At 35.5% G+C, this 22454-nt stretch overlaps 1 protein-coding gene and 1 pseudogene across 1 annotated transcript; both read right to left on the bottom strand.

Moving 5' to 3' along the window:
- Positions 1 to 2702: 2702 nt before the first annotated feature.
- Positions 2703 to 14061, bottom strand: LOC132557627 (D-serine dehydratase-like). The gene is made up of 9 exons (XM_060222134.1): positions 14034 to 14061; positions 11487 to 11650; positions 10832 to 10969; positions 6392 to 6534; positions 5897 to 6077; positions 5097 to 5218; positions 4753 to 4945; positions 4237 to 4342; positions 2703 to 2792 (listed from the first exon to the last, which is right to left on the bottom strand). Exons 2-9 carry the CDS (start codon positions 11639 to 11641, stop codon positions 2703 to 2705), a joined length of 1128 nt encoding a protein of 375 aa, XP_060078117.1. The 5' UTR covers positions 11642 to 11650; positions 14034 to 14061.
- Positions 14062 to 19908: 5847 nt separating this feature from the next.
- LOC132557626 (uncharacterized) lies at positions 19909 to 21219 on the bottom strand (annotated as a pseudogene).
- Between the last annotated feature and the right edge of the window lie 1235 nt (positions 21220 to 22454).

The following is a 22454-nucleotide window of genomic DNA, read 5'->3' as shown; positions in this document are numbered from 1 at the left end:
GTAATGTTACCCTAGGCAGCAGTCTGAACACCTTCACAGAGGTCTGTAACACATGTGTATCTACTTCACTTGACATCTCTCCTCCAATCAGAAGTATGAATGAGCACAAGTCATAATATACTAATATACCATTATGTACATTTGTATGATGGGACATGAGCCTGGACAAGAGATATTGATTTAGGTTAACATAACTTGTGCGGGTTCATATTACATCATATCCAATGACTTCATCAGCAGTATTCAGTACATTGTAATAAAGTCCATAACTGTTTTACTTTATGTTCCCCTTTGCTGGACCTAAACTCTGTAAAATCTGGCTATATAGTGTTACTTATCTACGCGATTCAAAGTTAGTTTCTAGTTTCCTTTTCTGTAGATAGCCTGGAACACATGTACGTCATGTTCTAGCCTAGTTTGTATTATATAATTCATCCTTGTCATTTATCAATTGCTGAAAACAATCATCTGAAACACGAGCACCTATGTCATAAATCAACATTCATTGGATAACCAGTCTACACAAGTTTCTGAGGAATTATCACGTGTAATAGATCCAGCAAATATGATTGCATGAAATTTTCATGCGCAAATACATACATTGTATTCATGCGTAAATACATACATTGTGTTCAATTAGATGAGAACATTGTGTATCGTTTAAATATATAAACATAAAAGGCCAACAAGGCAAATAAACTTGATTATCGCTAACGTTTTCAAGCCGTGTCTCAGACGGTACCTCTTTGAAAAATTATATTTCAGCAAACGTCTGAAGACATTGTATAGCTTAGTGCAGAGTGTGTGATAATTATAACTAATAATGGAAATACAATTATCGTAATTTTTTAAAATCCACCTTTCCCACAAGTCCAGCGAATCAATCGCTCACATGAGCTGCCGCATATGGCATCCTGACGAGGGGGGACTCTTTCTTTGCAATTTGCAGTTGTCTGCCATAATGTACACACAGTGAACAAGTAGCAAAACACATTTATAATGCAAAAAACGACTGACATACAACCCAAGTAATATCCCTTTTTCACCATAATTAATGTAGTTCATTTACTCGACACTATTACTGCACAGTGCAGTATAAGAAAAATTCACAAAGCGAATAAAATATCTTATTCGGTAAAACAAACCAACAAAACGATTGAAGTGAGTGAAAAGATAGATATTTTACAAAAAACACTTTAGTTGCTGAAAGAAAGGGATGGGATGGGGCCGGAATCACTACGAAAACGGGGCCAGACTGGGATTGGCCCGAAACTACTGATGACGGATCGACTATGGAAAGGAACAGAACTCTACAGGTGGCTGGAACACCTTGTATAGTGAACAATCTAGATATGTGCCGAATGGACAAAATTACCCTTGATTCTCAAAGACTGGATTTACGGTGTTGAGATAAAGTCATGAATATGCAAAAGTTACTATGCTAAGACGTCGACGTAATCTGAATGATTTGGGCGCGCAGAATCCCAAAATACTTGTGTCTGAAATGTGGGGAAGAAAAATATTCCTCACAAACCGAACTGTCCTAGAAACGTTGCTCTCTCTCTCTCTCTCTCTCTCTCTCTCTCTCTCCCTCTCACTCTATGTTGTTATATCCTACTGTCACCATGTAAACGTAATGTGTGTGTATCAATATCTTTGGAAAGGGCTTTATATCTATTTAAATTGCAAATCGTGTGACCAATCCTATTTCTACTTATGTGCAATACAATAGACTTGAATATATTTAAACTACAGAAGGTATGGATGATACACAGCTACAGTATGTGGAACTAAGATAACATTGTCGGGGTTAAGAAGAGTTCACTCACGTACTAGCAGACAGTACTACGGGGGAAAATCACATTTATTACCTTTACTGCTGTACTGACTTTTCGTTAGTGTATTTTTAATAGCGAGCAATGCTTTTCGTACTGGGTATCGCCGAGTATAAAAGACACATGTGTGTTAATTTATCCTGTATTTCATATTTGTCTTGTCCATCGTCATGGTAGGGTATTGAAATCGCTTTACGTCCGTTTTCCGCCCGTCCGTCCATCCGTCCGTCCGCCGTCCTTTCTTCCGTTCGTAAACAATTCTAATAATCTCGACTTCTTGAGAAGCACATGTTTTTTCTCAAGTTTCATATTAGCTTTCCCTGGAGTAGTGCCCGTTCGATTTTAGAACTTACAAAGAAACACAAAATGTGTGACAGGCGGCCATCTTAGATTTTTACAATGAAATATCGTCAATGATATTTCTTGGGCTGCAGAGGATGGACCATCAGTTCTTCCTATGAACGAGTACATAAATCAATTGGTGCCTCTCCATTACTTGTTTAGTATTGTACCGTAAATCGTTTTCCTTCGTTTTGAGAAGGTAAAGTTGTTCTAGTGTTTGACTTATCCGCAAAACTTGTCACATTGATGCAGATTTCGCAAAATTTAATATGGCAGCAATTTAGAAAACCAAAAGCCATTCATTCTACCTAAATAGCTAAACGATGATCGATATTGTGCCTAGCTGATTGTCCGTGTCCATGGTTTTGCAATATAATGAGTAAATTTTCAGTTCTGTACATTATTACTGAAACTCATGGGTTGTTGATTAAAGACTTTCTTATTTTCCGTTTATTCAAGAACTTGCAAACATTTGCTACAGAAACTTTAGAAAAGCTCTTCGTTACGCACAAATGAAAATAACATTCACCATCCACGGATTGGCCTCCACATTGCCATAATCTTGTCTCCGGAGTGAACATAATAAACCGGATGCATAGCAGCAGTAGCACAGGACTGAAAATAGAATATTTTTGATGTTATAAAGCTCTAAAGGTTTTATGTGCAGTAAAAAGAAAACGAATCAAATGACTCCCAATGCATCTATTTTCATGTAGGTATTAAATTGAAATGGATTGATGTCCTAAAGGGGGCGTTGGACTACAATTCATTAATAGTAATCAAGGACTATGATGAAACATCAATCACTTCAAATGCTTATCTTCGACATAAAAAAAATCAATGGTTTAAATGCACCATCACAAAGTATTCTTAACACTCAATAGTCAATGAATGGTATTCAGAATGATCTCAATATCGAATGACTTCATGTAAATTATAGGTTATTAAAACAATCGGCCCTAATATAGCTTATACATTAGTTTTGGTACAATGGCAAATGAGACATGTTAAATGAATGTACTCAAAAATTATAGATATCTAACAGGCCAGAACATTTTGACCAATGCCAAACTGCTGTCTTTGTAATCATGTCAACATCGTGGGAAAATTATGCATATGTATAAAGATCCACTGAAATACACCTACATATATTGTTTTTACAACCCAGGGGCGTTTCGCCATACAAAAGGGCATGGAACGAAAACGAACTACAAAAATCAGACATGATTATGGACCAAAAGTAAAATAACTGAAAAAAGAAATTGGCCGGGGGTCTGGGGTCAAGGCGGCCCTCAGTCGCTGAAAACATTTAGATGTTTTAATATGAATTTTGGGCCATTTCCTGCAATTATTTGAATGTTTGTACCTAGGTTGGACTTCAAAGAAAAAGTCCATAAAAACGACCTTTTTGGCAAAGAAATTTAAATTTATTATCAGAAGAATAGATTATGATAAGACATACAATTGTATATCTATTTCTTCGCTTATACCTGATAAGCTGTAGTTCTTGCGCCTAGTGTCTTCATTTTTGTAATGAAGCAGTTGTAACATGTTGCTGTATAGCTTTCCATCCCCGAGTGGAATAATTAATATCCATCTGGCAGAGTTCACAAAATCCCACGCCACAAACGTTAACTTTTCTTACGTATTTTCCCAATAAATTGCCGTTCACATCTTTTTCGAGCCAGCTCCATTTACAGGGATTGTTTTTTATATCATAGTCACGATCAACAATTCGTGAGGACATGACGGTCCAATTTGAGACGCACACATCTAAGCGATCGCGTGATTGGATAAGAAAAAAAATATTTCACCAATCAGATCGTTCGTTACATTGACAGGAAGGAGTACAAGAATTAGAAACAGATTTGGATCCGGATTGCAGTATTATAATAACAAAAAACGGTATAATTTCCGGATTTAAAATTCGGAAATCATATTTTTTCAAAAAGCGATTTTTTTTAAAATCGGATTTTTAAATTCAAAAAGCGGAATTCAAGTGATAGTTGGATTTAGTATATTGAATAAATATTTACGTAACCAAAGGGATTATACATACGTGATATGGATAGATAAATAACATTGTTCCAATTGGATATTTAGCGAAATCAACTTTCCCCTCAACCGTCGTTACTTTTCCAAGTTCTTGGCTCATACCAACAAGCCTGAAGCACGAGAAAAACACGTGATGAAGGTCTTAAAGTCTTAACACACATCACATATCGAATCAAAGAGGTTTGCAAATAACGATGTTAAACCATGCGAAATAAGGATGCTAATGTTGAATAGCAATTAAGTCTCCGTAGTACATCAAAGTGAAAATCATGCGGTTCCTTCCCGCTAGTTATTAAGTATCATAGATCAGAATATAAACAGAAAAAAAATGTGACGGCCTGAAAATAAAGCACGAAATCGAAAAATTGAAAACGCAAAACATTGATGACATTTAAAAGCAAAACAAAAGTTTCGAAGAACTAACCAAAAGTTATTCGCTCGGAACAAGGTATTTTTTAATGTGCATCACTCAATGTATATGCCCCAGGACATGACGAACAAATCTGAATAAATGTCCTACCGGAGGTTGGGATTATCTTGTATGATCCACGGACTCTTTGGTAAATTATTCTCCATTCCATCTTTACTTATGGCGAGAAACCCGCAGTCGATTATCAAAATGTTATGGTCAACATTTTGACTGATAACCCTTGTTGCAACTCGTCCAGCAATATCATCCATAGAACATGAACCAATGTTCTTCTGCATAACATCTGGAAAAACAGATTATTTAACTAAACTTGCGGATTAGATTATTTCAATTCAGCGACAAAACGATCTGTTTAGGAAAAACATTGCATATGCATATTACAAATTGATAATAGAAAGAAATATGGATGCAGCAAATGCAGATCATACTCTCACCATAAAATACGTAATTGCCAGGTGAAAACTCTTCAAGCAACGACATAGATTCGTCTGGATGAGAGCAGCTAGGCGTGGATCCCATGCAGACAACACCACAGTTGATACTGTGCTGCAGTAGCCTGTTGAGAGAAGAAAGAGGAGTGGAAAAGATTCTGCAATCTAGTAAACTTAACCAATTCTACAAATCAATCTAATTGGCAAACTTGCTGCTTTATGCGTGATGTTAAGTGTAAACGAGATTGCGGCAAGGACAAGTGCTTGTAGACTGTGACCAAGCATGTTGCTTTGTTAAAATTGTGATATTTCAGTGTGATGGTACTGTAAAATCAGCATTGCGTGAAACGATCAGTAATAGACACTGCTGTATATAATAGTATCTGATGTGTGAGCAGTAAATGAAATACCAACAGAATATTAATCAAAATACGAATTAAACTATACAGTAGGGAAAAATCAACAATAGAGGGCTCTTCCATGAAATTGGATAAGGCTATACCTTCGATCCGCAGTTATAAATACAACGAAGTGTGCACATGGTCCGTTTAAGCCCATCCGCTGCACATTTTATCATCAGATAGCACTGTGCTGTAACGTCCGAAGAATTAATACGGAATGTCTTATTTCGGTCGGGTGTGTGATGTTCCTGAGTAATTATGTTATAACAGAGAATTATGAACATTATCTGTATATGCGTCCTTAGCTAACTGGAACAGCGAGTATAAAAACTCTAAATAAATTCCCAACCCTTATGGGTGCAGTTATATAAGGAATCGAGAAGTACAAAGACTGACGCATACCTTTGTTTAACTTTCATCAGTATTTCCGTACTCTCTCGTCCTGCCTCTTTGATCGCTTCACTACCAATATAATTGTATGTATCACCATTGTGACAATAGAGACCCCGAAACGTCATTCCATTGTTACCGGATATAAGTGATGCCAGGTTCACAATATCGTCACTTTGCCAAGACACGCCAGCTGTACCAAGGAAAAACTTGAAAATGTAACAAATGAAATTCGAACAGAAAAGTTTATCAAGGGATAATTCATTATTAACGCTACACGGAGTGCAGTAGTATAACAATATTTAACACAGCATTATCAGAAATGTGTTTTGGTTCAGTTTGGCAAACAGCCTGAATTATTCTCACGTCGCGTATTCCTTTAACCAACTTTTACATGTATCAAGATAATTTGATATTATTCGACTCTATGAATGATATACGAAGACGATTCAAATCAATACTGAATTTATTTGTAGTACAGTAAATAATTACATGTACATAACTTACTTCGGTGATATTTAACATCGATTTCAATGTAAACACTCCATGGTTTGCCGTTTCCTGTTGGCGATTTTTCCAGGGCTTCGTACCCAACCTTACTGTCGAGCATCACGTGGAATGCTCCGATCTTGTTATGAAGCTGACGACATCTAGCATGAGGATGTAAACATAGCACTGTCAAATTTGGATTTTTTTTTTAATTTGGGGGGGGGGGGGGGGGTCATTCAAAAAGAGATGTCTTTATTATCATTAATTTTTCACAGTTTCATAACATTTCGTTGTCATGCATATTTTAATATCTGATTAAAATCAAATAGTCATAATGAGCAATATTTCATTTGTGACAGAAAAAAAACTGCCCAGCAAGTCGTTAATATACCGTAGGCTACTAATAATGCAAATAATCATATAGGGCACATATCAATTCCATTTTTAGGTCTGCAACAAGAATGTCAAATCTAGAAAGTTACTTTACAGAAATGTCTGTATGAATTTATTCTTTGTAAAGGCTTTTTTTTTTTTTATTCAGAATTTTTCAGCAATATATGGTATTGATTACATTCATAGCATATCATATTCACTGAGACATCACACAGCTCACATGTACACTAGCTTGCAATATTGATAAAAAAAATACACATGTATTACCTTATTAAGAGAAACAGGAAAAGAAGAAAAACAGAGGAGACTGGCAGAGAAAGAAAAACAGGAAAGGATGAAAAAAAAAAAATTAATAAATTAATCCTGATTTTGCGCTGTAGCTCATCTATTTGCAAATATTAATATATATATATAGTAATTTGAAATAAAAGTCAAGAAACTGACAGAGGGGTTATATTGTGTTTACCAGAAATCAAACTAAAATAACTTTTAATAATTTTTAATCTATAATTCTAGGAGGGTGTTCTATTTTTTCCATTCATTTTCTAGTTTTTTAACAAAATGATCCCCTTTGCAACATGCTATATATTTTTGAACATAATAATGATCTTTTATGGTATTAATTAAGGCATTTACTGATAGAGTATTTTGAAGGCATCTGGTCTTGTAAATATAATGCTTAATCATAATTAAAATTTCATTATCTAGTCTATTACTTGTTCCTGAGTGTGATACTATGCCAAAGAGGAAAAATTCCTTGTTAAAAGAAAAAGGGATAATTAAAGCATCCAATAATGTTTCAAAGCTGTATAGGAAATTTTGTACTATCGAACAGTCCCAGTGTATGCACTATTGTTTCCCTATCTTGATTACAAAAAACACATAAAGGGTTATTTGAAAGGCCAGATTTGAAAAGATATACATTTGTTGTCAGTATGTGATGGATAATTCTTACTTGGAGCCATTGAAGTTTTGTATTTGTAGTTATTCGAAATGGAATTGTATATATTTTTTCCCATTTTTCGTCGCTAATGTCAAATGTTTTCCCCCATTTCTTCCTACCTGTTGGAATAACCTTATTTTTAGAGAGTACTGCATAAAAGTCCCTAGCTCCTTTAGTGTTTTTGTAAAAGATTTCTAAATTAAGAGGCATAATTGGATACTCTAAATCTACTCTGAAATTATTCCCAATATTATTCTGATTTATATATCTTCTAATTGCTGATAAGATACCATAATATTGCACAAAATTCGTATTTATATTGTATGTGTTATTAAATTCATCATGCATATAGAAAGTATTAGTGTTGAAATCTTTTATCATGTCATTAAAAATAGTAATTCCACATCTATACCATTCAGGATAAAAAACACACTTCTGGTTTATAGTTAACCTCTCATTATACCATAGTGGCTGTTTTAAAAATGATGGTTCCTTTTCCTTTAAAAGATCTTCTTTATAGGAAAGTTTACTCCAAGCTTTGAAAACATCTTGCCAAAACAAGTTTGTACTTCTATTTTGACATACAGATATATATATTTACTACCACAGTTAAAAAGAAAGTCAGTATTGATATATGTTTTTAATATTTCCTGCCATTTTCCTTGTTTTTGAAGAAGCCTCCTTATCCAACTTAATTTTAAAGATTCTATAAATGACAATAAGTGAACCATATTTAGACCTCCCTCTCTATAATTTTTAACAACAACATCTCGCTTAATTTTATCTATCTTTCCATTCCAAAGGAATTCATACAGGATACTATTAAGTTTAAGAATAAAACTCTCACTTGGATTAGGTAATGAAATAAACAAGTGGTTGAATTGGGATACCATTAATGATTTTATGATATGTATTTTACCTACAGGTGAAATAGATCTTCTTTTCCATGAACTGATGATAGATTTCAGCTTAACAAGTTTTTTATCAAAGTTAAGTTTAGGTATTCTGTGTAAATCAACATGAAATTCTACTCCAAGGAGCTGGAGATTGTCATTACTGTATTTCCTACTCCCTATCCATACCACTTGTGTTTTATTCAGATTTATTTTTAGACCAGATATTCTAGCAAAAGCATTCAATTCTTTTATAGATTCATTAAGTGATTCCCTTGATCCATCTAATATAAGCGAACTATCATCTGCATATTGAGAAAAAATAATTGGAAAATTGTTAACATTTATCCCTTTAATTTTTTCGTTATTTCTCAACCGGATTGCTAATATTTCCGCACAAAGAATAAAAATATATGGTGCGATCGTGTCGCCTTGACGACAGCCTCTTTTAACACTAAAACATTGAGAAAGATTACCTCCTTGGTTTATAGCAGAACTAACATTACAATGTAAAACCTTAATCCAATTTCTAATGCTATTCCCAAAATTAAAAAACTTGAAAACTTCATCAATAAATTTCCACGAGACAGAGTCAAATGCCTTTTATCATAAGTAACATCCCAGGTATGTCATTTTCTTCAGTATAGTGCATTAGGTCATAAATGAGCCTAGTATTTTCCCCTTTATATCTACCTGCCAAAAATCCTGTCTGATCTGAGCTGATAAGTTTTTGCAATACTATTTTTACCCTTCGTGCTATCGTTCCAGAAGCAAATTTGTAAACTATATTTAATAGAGAAATAGTGCGCCAGTTTTTTATCAAGTGTCTAGGTTTATTATCTTTTGGTATACAAGTAATGACATCCTGTCTTTGAACAATAGAAAGTTGGCCTAATTCATAACCAAAATTGATAGATCTAACTACAAAATCACCAAGTTGTCTCCAAAAACATTTAAAAAATTCAGTAGTGAAACCATCAGATCCTGGGCTTTTATTATACTTCATATTTCTCAATGCCAAAGAGGCTTCGTCAAGTGTTATATAACCTTCTACATTATTCGATTCTAACCTATTCAATTTAGGAACTTGAAAATTTTCTAAACACTCCTCAAGATCAATATTATCTATGTTAATCTCTGCTGTATATAGTTTTTCATAAAATAATTTAACTTCTCCAAGGATCTCTGTTTGATTTATAACAATATCCCTTCTTTTTCTAATTTATAAATAACTTTAGATGTAAAGTTTCTACTCTCTAGGTTAAAAAAATATTTGGTAGGTTTTTCTCCTTCCTCTAAACATTTAGCTCTTGATCTTACAATACTTCCCTTAATCTTATGTAGTCGAATATTTTCTAGCTCTGTTTTTTTCTCATTTAGTTCTTCAATATCTACACTATCCCTGTCTTCCAAATCTTGTATTACTTTTATTAATTCCTTTTCTCTAATGTTTTGTTGTTTTTTCTTATGTGATGTGTAAGAAATAGTTTCCCCTCTTATTTCCATCAGAGGAGTATCTAAAAAAAGTTGATCATTAATTGTAAACTGAATCAAATCATTTGGGATTTCCAATAACCTATTAATATTATAAATGGGTAGAGAATACTGTAATTTAACTTTAACAATAGTTTTATTAATAATGTCAATGTAGTCTCTATCTGATAGAAGGGAGTTATTAAACTTCCACAGCCCCTTTCCCCTCTTAAATACACTAAATCTTAAGGAAATTTTAGGAGAAGAGTGGTCCGATCTGTATCCTGCATTTATACCTACATTATTAATGCCACCCAACAAACATTCTGAAACTAAAAAGAAATCTAAACGTGCTTGCTTCAATGGGTTCTTCTTTCCCCAGGTATATCTTCTTGTATCAGTATGATGCTCTCTATAAATATCTACTAAACAAAATCTATCTATAATTTCTAAAACCTTATCCCTTGCCCTTGGATTATTAACTTGTTTTGGTCGTAATCAAGATCCGTGTTTAGCACTAAATTAAAATCTCCACACATTATCACAGAATCATTTTTAAAATCATTTAAAGTTTCTGATTTAATTTTTAAAAAATCAGGAAAATCTGTATTGGGGCCATATATTATATTGTAAAGGCTTCTTGGACATGATTTGATCCCCTGTAATTTAATATAATGGATACGATATTTTCCAGGAGGGATTATACCCCTTTTCCAGAGGATTATTCCGGAACAGAAAAGCCTGGGCGTATTGTACCTGACTATTTTGTTTTCTGTTATTACGAAGGCGAAAAGGATGTCATCGAAACCATTATCAGAATACAAATCTGCCTCCGCCAAAGTAGACACGGCAATACACCTCTTTTGTCCACCACACAGAATATCGGCAGCTTCGCTGAAAATATACAATACCGTTTTCATTATTTCCTAACAATGGCAAATCTCTTTGCAAAAACATTCTGAATTGAAAACATATTTCAATACAAAATTATAATCAAAGAAAGTGTAGATAATAAATTGGTTAAACTGTTTTGTCTTTCCAGGAATCGGTGGCCTTATAGGCCTAAATCAAAACAAAGGCAGCACCATGTCAATTAGTCCCAGAAGAATTCGATATATTCGCCTTTTTGCAAAAGTGCCCAAATACCAATTAACAAAGAATTCCATGTTGGCAGTGTCCAGCTAATGTTCGCGAATAACCAGAGCACAACCATAAGCCTAATGTCGCACAAAACACCAACAAATGTATTAGACATTGCCAGGGAGGGATATACCAGTGCAATGATACAGACAGTCACATTATCGAATGAATTATTCCAAACTTATATAGGGACCACTCAATATTTCATTAAATTAAATATACAAAGGTTTTGTTGCTATTAACTGGACATTGTTACCATAAATTTACGCACATCGTTTTATGAGTCTTTGTGTGGGGACGTAATTGTATTCCAAGGTGTTTACATCTGTCTTGCATCGCCCTTGCATTCCGTTCTAACTTGTCTATATCCACCAGAAAAGACGGGGTAGGTACATTCAATACTTCAATTGGCATTTCTGTCGCCATCTTGGTGACCTTCAAATCAAACATAGCAGAGATAATCATCGTTTTATACTTATCTTCTCCGTTTACATACATATCCTACCTTGTGATTATCTAAGAAAATATGTTATCTTAATATCAAGTCCAATTATTTACAAAAATGACAGATAAATTTAAGTAAATATTATTTTATATCAAAACAAAAATCATAAATTTCTATTTTTCTCGGGTAGAACAAGTTCTGACTAATCCTGTAATACCGCAATTCTAAAGTAAATCGCTACCAATCTAACTTAATAAATAGTTTGAAAAAAGAATGAAAAACGACACAGCGCTAATTCTTATTATGCGGGAAGTCCTGACCTCTGACGCATGCGCAAAGAACTGTAAACAAATCTGCCGTCTTCCAACATGGCAGAAAGCGTGCGAGGGAAGCGGGGAAGAAAACGTGCTTTGACGGACTCTGAGGCGAAAAGAAGGAAGATGGCGCGAGACCGTGATATATCAAAGGCAAAGATTTATATTGGCGATCATACGGTAAGATGGAATGCTGTGAAGACCGAACTGAATTTAAAAACAAATCACGAAGTAGCGGGTATTTTGCTAGACAGGTAAAAACTCAATCCACAAATATAACAAGAGGCCCAAAGGGCCTTAACGGTCACCTGAGGAATACATGTCAATAATCTGGGGATTTTAAAATGTTGCAAAAATGTAACAACACTTGTGCAGGACCATGTGTAAAACGTCTGTATCAAGTTTGAACATGACCCACTCAATGGTTCTTGAGAGGAAGTCCATAATGTCTTAGCCAAACAGGCCAGACTGGCCATCTTGGATTTTAAATCGCCCAAAAAAGTTAAAACACTTGCCAGGACCTGGTGTAGAACATTCGTATCAAGTTTCCCCTTTTTCCCCCTCCTGGGGTCCCTATTGGGGCCACACCCTTTTTCTTCGCAAACATGAAGCTGCTTCCCGTGGGGATGCTTTGTGCCAAGTTTGGTCAAAATCCATTCAGTAGTTCTTGAGAAGAAGTCGAATATGTGAAAAGTTAACGACGCACGACGACAGACAAATCATGATGGCAATAGGTCACCATGAGCCTTCGGCTTAGGCGACCTAAAAATACGGGACAATTAAAGCTTAAGTATTTATGTTTTGTTATAACCAAGATATTCGAATAAGTAGTCTTCATCTAGATACCTTGAAATATCCTTAATTTCTCATTTTTATGATGTCTCCATTTCAGAAACAAAATCTGGTATAATTTTCCAACGCAAATTTATCCTATAAGCCTGTGCATCAGTTTTTATGCAACAGATAATATAGATACAGGTGTGATAAAAGTGAGCCTGAACTGACAAACTGTGAACACTCAACAGTCGAACGATTTAATGAATTAGCTAGGTGAACAACAATTGATCTCATCAAGGTTTTTTTAAAAATATAACCCGTGTAGAAAAAGGTTATATGGATTATGATTATCAACTCTCTTTATCTAAAAGTGACAATATTGTCAATTATAGAATGTAAAGTTATAATGCATGTACAATGTATATATTTTCCATATAGATTCTACACAGACAAAACCAGGATGACAGACACGAGTGCAGAACCAAAAGTGTTCTCTACACCCATTACCAAGGAATTCATGGCAGCAGAATCCATAGTTTCAGAAATTTCTTCAGTAGAGTCTGATGAGAGGTAAATTTTACACGTGTAGACATAAAATCAAAATCATTTCTTGTCCTAATTTTGACTTTTTTTTGACCAGGAATCAAAAAGGTCTATTAATTAACATCACAACAGTTTCAAGCTAAAGTAATATGTAATGCATAAAGTGAAGTATATGTATTTGGATATATTTTCATTTATGATTTGGCAATATCTAGTTATTTTGTGCATACAAATGTTCATGGGTAGCCTTTGGTAACAGTATATTATATATATATTCATAATTATTTTGTATTGAATAATATTAATCGTACATATACAATGAACTTATAATTTTGCAACCGAAAAACAACAGAATTCTTATCACTAACAGTTCATTCTATAAAGTATAATAAGCAGCGTGTAAGTGCACTCTTAGACCATGTACAGTAGTCAGATCAGTCAGCAAATCACTTTACCTTGTAATTTATGAATTCAGAGTGAAAACATCATTGGCTGAGGTATCTAGTGTCGGAGAATGTGATTCTGGTAAAGAAATGGATGACCATCCCAGCATTTCCTTGTAAGTACAGTATATCACATTATGGATATAAGCAAATTTACTTGTGCATTCTAGATATGTTCATATTAAAAAATATTCTGGCTTGCTCCAATATTTAGGGCGCTGTGTGACCAAATGGTTCAGGTATACTACCATTAATTGCTATAGCCTTCACCTCTGGGTCACATGTTCGAGACTTACGTGAAGCAGTGGCCAGGTATTACTGACTACAAATTGCTGGTTTTCTCCAGGTACTCTGGTTTCCAGCTTATATGACCATCGCTGTCCATAGGACGTAAAACAACAAAACTTCCCTAGAATAAAGAAATAAGTAAATAAATAAATGCTCCCAACATCTAAAACTTGCACATTCTTTAATTACTCAAACTTTTAAGCTATTGATAGGCAGTAAAGCAACATGAAGTAAAACCTTAACCTGAGTTTGGAATTATGTAAAGTCTTAAAGCCATGAGTATCAATGTTTTAACATTTGCGCATGTTTATTCTGTAGCAGAGAAAGAGAGTACCTGTCAAGAAACAGATGTCAACATCTTTCATGGATCCTTTCAAGTAAGATTACTGTATTCTCACATTAAATTGTACACTAAGCCTTAGCTTTTCTCTTCATTTTAACAGATGATGTACTATTCATCAGTTATATTTAAAGTGTAGGAGGTTTTAAAGAATCACACCGTGTCTTTATCTTTTCTTGATCATATTTTTTTCAAAGTTACATTGATGATCTTGTCATGATAATAGTTTACTGTATTTAGAGATTAAATGTTTAGTCAAAGGCTATTTTCCTACATGGTCCTTGGTTATCTTATTTTTTTATGCTGGAGCCTGGAATATATTACATTATTGTAGCACTATATTTTCAAAGCCTGTTTGAAAGGAAAATAAAATGACTCCTTTTTAAAGGGGAAAAAACATGGACAGAAGCTTTTGGATGAGAGCAATCTAATCCAGTACCTTAGACCGCTAAACCACAGAAATGTTTCTATTTTTTCGTTGTATTTCAGCTTGACTATTGATGTGACTGAAGAATTGGATGAAGACAATCAAGAAGATGACCCCACTTTCCATATAACACTAGGGTAATTAACAATTCATTTCATATCTTTTATTTATTATTTATGATGTAAATACCCATCAATGAATTTCTGTCACGCCATAAATCAATTTGGTATTGATGAAGCATTACACGATCAAGTACAATTCATGTTCATGAAAAGTAACTCTAAGAGCTATTGAAAATATCCCAAAGTAAACAATATGAAAAATTAATTTTATCTCCACTGGCACGAAGGCCCGACATTGTCTGTCTGTCCGTCCTTCCGTCGTCTTGCGTCCGTCAACTTTTCCTTTAAAAAACTTCTTCTCAAACAACGAAAGGCCTAGAGTAACCATATTTGGTTGGAAGGTTCCTTGGATGAAGCCTAACAAAGGGTTCCAATAAAATTGACCTTGACCTATATACAAGGTCGAAGGGGTCAAATGTGTTATCACCTGAAAAACAACTTATTCTAAAATACTGGAAGGTCTAGAATTATTATAATTGACCAGTATGTTCCCCTGGTGCATAACAAGATTTAAAAAAGAGTAACCTTGTTTTTACATTCTGAATATATATTCTGGGCCTCTTGTTGTTATGTTTAGTAATATTATTTAGTTATATTTAGTTTTGTTTTCTATCTGTCTTTTACATGGTCATCGCCTTTGCACCATGAGAGATAAACACTTGAGTTTTCATACATCCTTCAATATAAAATCTGTTCAATTGACACCAGTGTCAATGATAAAGTTTTCCTAAATGAATATTTTTTTTTCATGAAAGTCTCCATGTCATTTGTAACAAGTGAATTTATACATCAATCATTTTACAGAGGGTGAGAAATTGAAGAACTGGAGGACAGAGCAGGGACAGACATCATATTTGGGGAGGAATATGATGATGACAATGAAAATGAGAGTGATGATGATATTGAAATCTCAAAAATGTCAATGCAGTTTTGAGATATCGGGGCCTGAAAGATGCCATTATTGACTTGTTATTACAATGTAATTCATGTACATTTCTTATGATGAAAACAACATTCAATTTCGGGTATGTGGAAATTCCCATGTTAAATACATGATTCCATAGTGGAGACTTGCTGATCACCTCCGCCATTCTGTTATCAGGAAATATCTTCATAAAATTAGAAAATTAAATGAGACTTACCTGGAAGTTGAAATTTGATTGTAATTCTGCCTTCATTCTGTTTAGTACAAGGGATCACGGGAGATGCGTGCGCAGCTTCATTATTCATATTTCAAAGCAAGTGAATGAACACTACCCAATGATGGGATCACGTACAAAACTAATGTAATCAGTTGATAAAATAATGTACAGGGATGGGAAAATGAATTCCAGGGAGGGCCCGTGATCCGTCTTCATTCAGTTAGTACCGGAACCACGGGAGACGTTCAAAGAGAGTGTTCATGAACAAAAAACAAACGGAACCGACAAAATAGTCAAATGTGTATTAAATCAACAAATAACATAAAACAAGACAAGTATACGCAATAAGTACAAGTATGACCTGAACATAGCAGGCATACCAACTACTACAAAGTGTAGATCAAATCCTATATTATTAACTACTGGGTACGTACTAGATTGGAGAAAATTTTGACTTAATGTGAAACAAGTGTTCTTAATAGTCTCTATATAAGTCACTGTCATGATAACCGGGTATCCTTAAAAACCTACATCGCGAACAGAGGTGTATACCTATACACTGCATACACTTTTCTCCTGAAACAACGTATGAAGCAACATATATAAACACATGCAGTCATACTACGTCTGAGTCCAGAAATATTCAGAAACTATATGCACTGTACCCGATGAGTCACCATATTTCACTAAGTCTCTGAAGATGAGTCCTTAGATGTCACAATGGTATATGCATTGTTCATGATAGGTCTGTGGTAAAATTTACCGAATGTGGAATTGTTTGACCAGCCAGCCGTTCTAAAAGTAGTTTGTAATGGCACAGCCACTCGTTGGGCTGCTTAGGTTGAAGCCGATCTGGTGCTGTGAGGTGTAAAAATTGACATATCGATGCCTGCCTCTGATAAGACAGTCTTAATCCACCTGGAAATAGTGGCACGGCTTACAGCAGTATGTGGCTTCTGATAACTAACAAACAACTGAGTAGTGTCCGTCCGCAACAGTTGAGTGTAATCCAAATATTGTTTCAACACTTTCACTACACACACTTCTGGGACAGCAAAATTGTTTAGCACAATCTCTTGTTCATGATGTCCTGGCCTTGTATGTTTTAATTTGTCCCCAAATCTGAGTTTAACTGACACATCATTGATGGGTAAGTTCCTTAAATCCAACAAATGTAATGATTGGGCTCTTTGACCTGTGTAACACAATGACTAAACACAGTGTTTACTTGGGTAGACCGAAACGTTTATTTCATCGTATAGTGGTTTTCCATAGTTAGTACTTCGCGTTAGTATCCATTACAAAAGATAGTTCCTAATCAACATACAGCATCATGTCGTGGCTATAACACTTCAGGTGCTTATATATACTTAAAATAACAATCCAACCAGGTAGTACAAGTTCTCTAGTCTTCACATGCAGTTAAAACGAAAGAGTTCGAAAAGTTGAAATAAGGTCTACAGTTAACAAGTTTTAGGTTCCATTGGCCGAACATGAGAAATGAGGAGAGAGAGTAACACTGGTGATGTTCTCTGGCCAGTCGTTCTCCCCAAGTCTGTTAGCAACAGTGCGAGCCCCTATTTTATAGACAACGATCACGTTGCCAAACATGGGATATGGTCAAGTGTTCCTAACCCTACCAGAATTTGCCCAAATTAATTATGTATTTAACGCGAGACCTTAAGTACTATGTCAACACTGACCACACTTGACTTTGTGTATTCCATTACTGACCACTTCACTTTCGTATAATCTTGACTCTAAGACTATGTACCTATCTAATGCCAACACTGACCACACTTGAGTTTGTGTATTCCATTACTGACCACTTTACTTTCGTATAATCTTGACTCTAAGACTATGTACCTATCTAATTCCTTGACCGATAAACGGTTTGATAGCTCTGCACTAAATATCATCAATTATATAAAATATTATTAATTAACTCTGATTGGTTATTAACTGCATAGTTATTAATCGGATCTTATTTTGTTACACCTGTTAGCAAGGCAAGCAGCACGGTGAGTTTAAGAGTAAGATTTTTAAGACTAGTACAGTCATATAGTACTAAAAAGTCCAACACACACTGTGGGTCCCATGTCACTGAGTTCCGTGGAAGTGCAGGTCGGAGTTGGAACACTCCACGTAAAAACCTCTTCACCAGTGGGTGATTCCCACGTGGTTTGTTGCCAAAGTCAATAAAGGATGACAAAGCTGACTTGGCTGTGTTAAGTGCACTATACCCGACTCCTCTAGTGAATAAGCTGGTAAAAAAATCGAGTACATCCTTCACAGATGGTGACACGGGATCACAATCCCTTTGTTTTGTACGGTTATACCACTGCTGAATGTAGGTTTGATATTGTTTAAATGTTCCTTCTCTCCTAGAGGACAACAAATTTTTTAGCCTCTTTTGAAAAGTCCCACATTTGCAGGATCATCTTTCTGTTGGGTAAAACAAACATACAATCAATCAGATAGTTAACAATTTGAGAGAACCATGCTTGCGTGGTCCAATATGGGGCGACAGCAATTGCCTCAGTTTTGTCCAATCTGATTTTTTGTAATATTTTCCCATACAAAGAAAATGGGGAAAATATAAACATATGATTTCCATGGTACTGTAAATGCATCTACTGCTATGGCAAAAGGATCTGGTCGCCAAGTTATATATTTGAAAAGTTGAAGATTGAGGCGACTGGCAAATAAATCAATATCTGGCTTACCAAATTGACTTGTTACTAACTGAAAGATTTGAGTATCTAGTTTCCATTCAGTATTGGCATATTCCAATCTACTTTCAAAATCTGCTTCAACATTATCCCGACCAGCTATATGAGCTGCAGATAACCAGATATTTCTGTTCACACACCAATTCCATATTTCTAATGCCAGGTAATTACAAAACATTAATGTGTTGGGTAGCCACAAATGCTGACCATCTACCGCCAGCTGTCTGTACTATAGACCCGTCTGTACCATACCTAACTCCGCCCCACCCCTTTTTTTGATGCATCGGATGCAAGGGTAACAGATGGAGATTCATATGAAATTGGGGAGAATGCACTGTCTACGTTATTTACCCACCACTGCAGATCATGTTTATTTTCAGTTGACAGGCTCATTCTAGCATTATAATTGCGCTTAGATATCTCTAAAGCCCTGATCTTGTCATTTTCAAGTGATCTATAATGCAATGGCCCACATTGTATACCTGGGAAAGACGATACTAGAACACCAATGCACTGTGCAACAGATTAAGACACTTACGTATTTCCTTGAGTTTGTCTGTTTTACGACAGGGCAATGAGATTTTCATTTCTACAGTCTAATCTGAATCCCAGATATTCTATTTGTTGGACTGGTTCAAGAACAGATTTATCTGGGTGGATCACAAATCTACACTGACTTGACAAAGACACTGTATCTACAACATTTTTCCTGCACTCAGTGATTGTATCCCCACTAACATAGAATCGATGTATGGGGTATTTGTGTTTACGCAACTTTGAGAAAACGGGTTTTGTAATTTTTGTAAACATACGGGGTGCTTAAGCGAGGCCATTGGGCATCGCCGTATATTGATACAAATTCCCCTCAAACATGAACCTCAAGAATTTCTGGTACTGAGGATGGATTGGTACAGAATAATATGCATCCTTCCAATCTACAGATGCCATATAACAGCCAGGTGTAACCAAATTAATGGCAGTTTTCAATGTGTCAATCTCAAAATGCCGATAAACCACTGATTCGTTGATCTCTCTCAGGTTTAAAATCATGCGAAACGACCCATCCTTTTTAGGATGTATTAAAATATTGGAAAGAACTTGGCCTTTCGAAGGTGATACTTCAACCAAAACTTGTTTCTGTAAGTTTTGCAATTTCCTGTGAAATAATTACCTTTTCATTACCACTGAATTTATATTGTAAATTCCCTTTACTCCCACTGTTAGATGGTTCATCGAAAAATTCAATTTTCACGCCCCTAATAGAGTCAAGCAGGACAAAATCAGATGTCAAACTTTCCCAAAACCGGATCTTATCTTTAATGTTACCTGCTACAAATTGATTCACCTGCTGAGACAACTTTGGAAGTGTTTCTGATAAAAATGAATGCCAAAGGCTATCATGATCACAGAACACAAGTTTGCGAAGTGCTTGTTCAGGTCAGGTTTAATCAGTTCCCATCGCCGTTGGCTAAATAACTGGGAAGCATTCCCGACAAGCAAGAAACCATCCAGCGTGAGTTTTAACAACTCGTCTATATCAGCACGAGTGTTGCTGTCTTTCTTCCTCATCTCAGTCAATAATTCAAGATCTCGCGCAAGGGGAGTTAACCCCGACACAAGGCGTTTCTGAGTCTGTTGGAATGTGACGTCACGTTGTCTCACATGTTGATTTAAGCTCCGATAAATGGTGTTATTGCACCTCGGTGCCACAAGCAACTTTAAATTCGCTGGGCGAGGGTAATCGGCCATTTTAGCCTTATTTTTTTCCTCCGACATGCGCTTGCTTATCATATCGGTGATCAGGCTAGCAAGGTTCGTTGCGTAACTCAGGTCCAATTGGCTCATCGGCTGTAATTTCTTTGGCCGTTTCCGTCAACCAATCGGGTAGTTCATCATTAGTCGCACTACTGCTGGGCGCTGAAACATCAATAGCTACTGCAGTACCAGGAACTACGTCATCCAGTAAAAGTTCGTCAATTTTATCGCAGACATCGACACTATCTGTGTCGTCATCACTGTCCGGATAATCCCGTGAGCGCGGGGCATCGTTGTCCAGGGGCAGCATCTAAAACATGCGCATTTGCTGCTGCATTAATAGTTGCATGTTCCCCATGAAAGTTGTCATAGTAGTTGACAATTCACTTGTTACCTTCGTAGCATGAACTGAAGCCTGACCCGACCGACCTTCACAGTGGATCCACGTCCATGGCCTTTGACAGGTCGAGGTCTTTGTCGTAGACAAAGGGCTCGATTTAGTTTGTGACTTTACTGTACTTAAAGTACCAGTAGCGGCAAGATTTTTTGTCTAAGCAGATTTATCTGTCTTTTTTTAAAAACTTTTTTCGGAAGGCCGAGGTTCCATGTTGCCAAAGATTTCGCCAACAAAATCAAATTCCTTCACAATTTTCTGAGAACCCAAGATGGCGGCCATAAGCCACGCCAACTGGACAAAGATTGACCAGTCCCTCGGGGCAAAGTCACGGGAATAATGCGCCTCTATGGGTACGCTCCCGACGGAGATATAGTTCAAATGACGTGTGGTATAATACACAATCAAACAACACTAACTTTATAACTGAAAAGTGTTATAAACGTCAGGAAAAAAAACGATAAAACTCAGAAGAATAGAATTTCACTCAGAGTACTAAGAAGCTGGAAGCACGCTATGAATAATGAAGCTGCGCACGCATCTCCCGTGGTTCCGGTACTAACTGAATGAAGACTGAAATGCAGTTATTTGCCAATTTCACAAAGTTACATTTCCCTTCCAAATCCAGTTTCAACAGGATATAGACAACCTATCTTGTACCATAAATAGAAAATTATTGGTCTAGCCATCAGGAAGGTGTTTTAGAGCAGTTAGAAGGTATTGAGTTAATAGTTTCAGGTTTTTTTCTTTCAATTAGTATTTTTAATTCACCTGTTCTAAGTGCAGGTGAGTTGCTGCATTGGTTTGGTGTACCTTGTTCCATCTTTGGTCTTTGTTTAATTCAAAACGTTTCTTATATAAACTAACTAATGGATTGAGGATACTGATATGAGTCTTGTTGCATGCTGGGTGAAGGGCTGCCACCTTTGACCTCCATCAAAGTACGCCCGATGGGGGACTGTAATTCTTCAAATTATCTTGTTATATTTATGAAGAAATCAAATACTTCTGAATTTTATTTACATTTATTCATTCTCTTTAGGCATGTTTTCTCATATGAATGAAAAATTAAGAAAATGTCAGGAGTTTGATTACATGTAATCAATGACTACTCACTTTACAATCATTTATACAAAGACACATGTCGAAACTTTATTTTACGACAATATGATTTTGCAGAAACAAGTTATTCCAACTCATACAGGGATTTATCAGGGCTGTTTTTACTTCCAGTAAAGGGTACATTTCACCTTTTTAAAAAGTGTAAACTTTTGAATTTTATTTACGTTTATTCATTCTCTTTAGGCATGTTTTCTCATCGGAATGAAAATTTGATGATGATTGATAATGTCTCATTGAGAGAGAAAATCACCCCCATTAAACTAAGAATATAAAAAAAACATCATTATTTAATTCCTATTTTTGTCCGATTGAGGTTTTGTGCCTTGATAAAGTGTAGAAATGACTCTCAGAATGCAGGATTTTGCCAAATTTATGTTAAAAATTTTCAGTGGGGT

This window comes from Ylistrum balloti, unplaced genomic scaffold, assembly GCF_031769215.1.
Source record: "Ylistrum balloti isolate Yb309-2 unplaced genomic scaffold, AGI_CSIRO_Ybal_v1 Utg370702, whole genome shotgun sequence".
Taxonomy (NCBI): Eukaryota; Metazoa; Mollusca; class Bivalvia; order Pectinida; family Pectinidae; genus Ylistrum; species Ylistrum balloti.
This window is presented reverse-complemented; position numbering and strand designations above follow the sequence as displayed.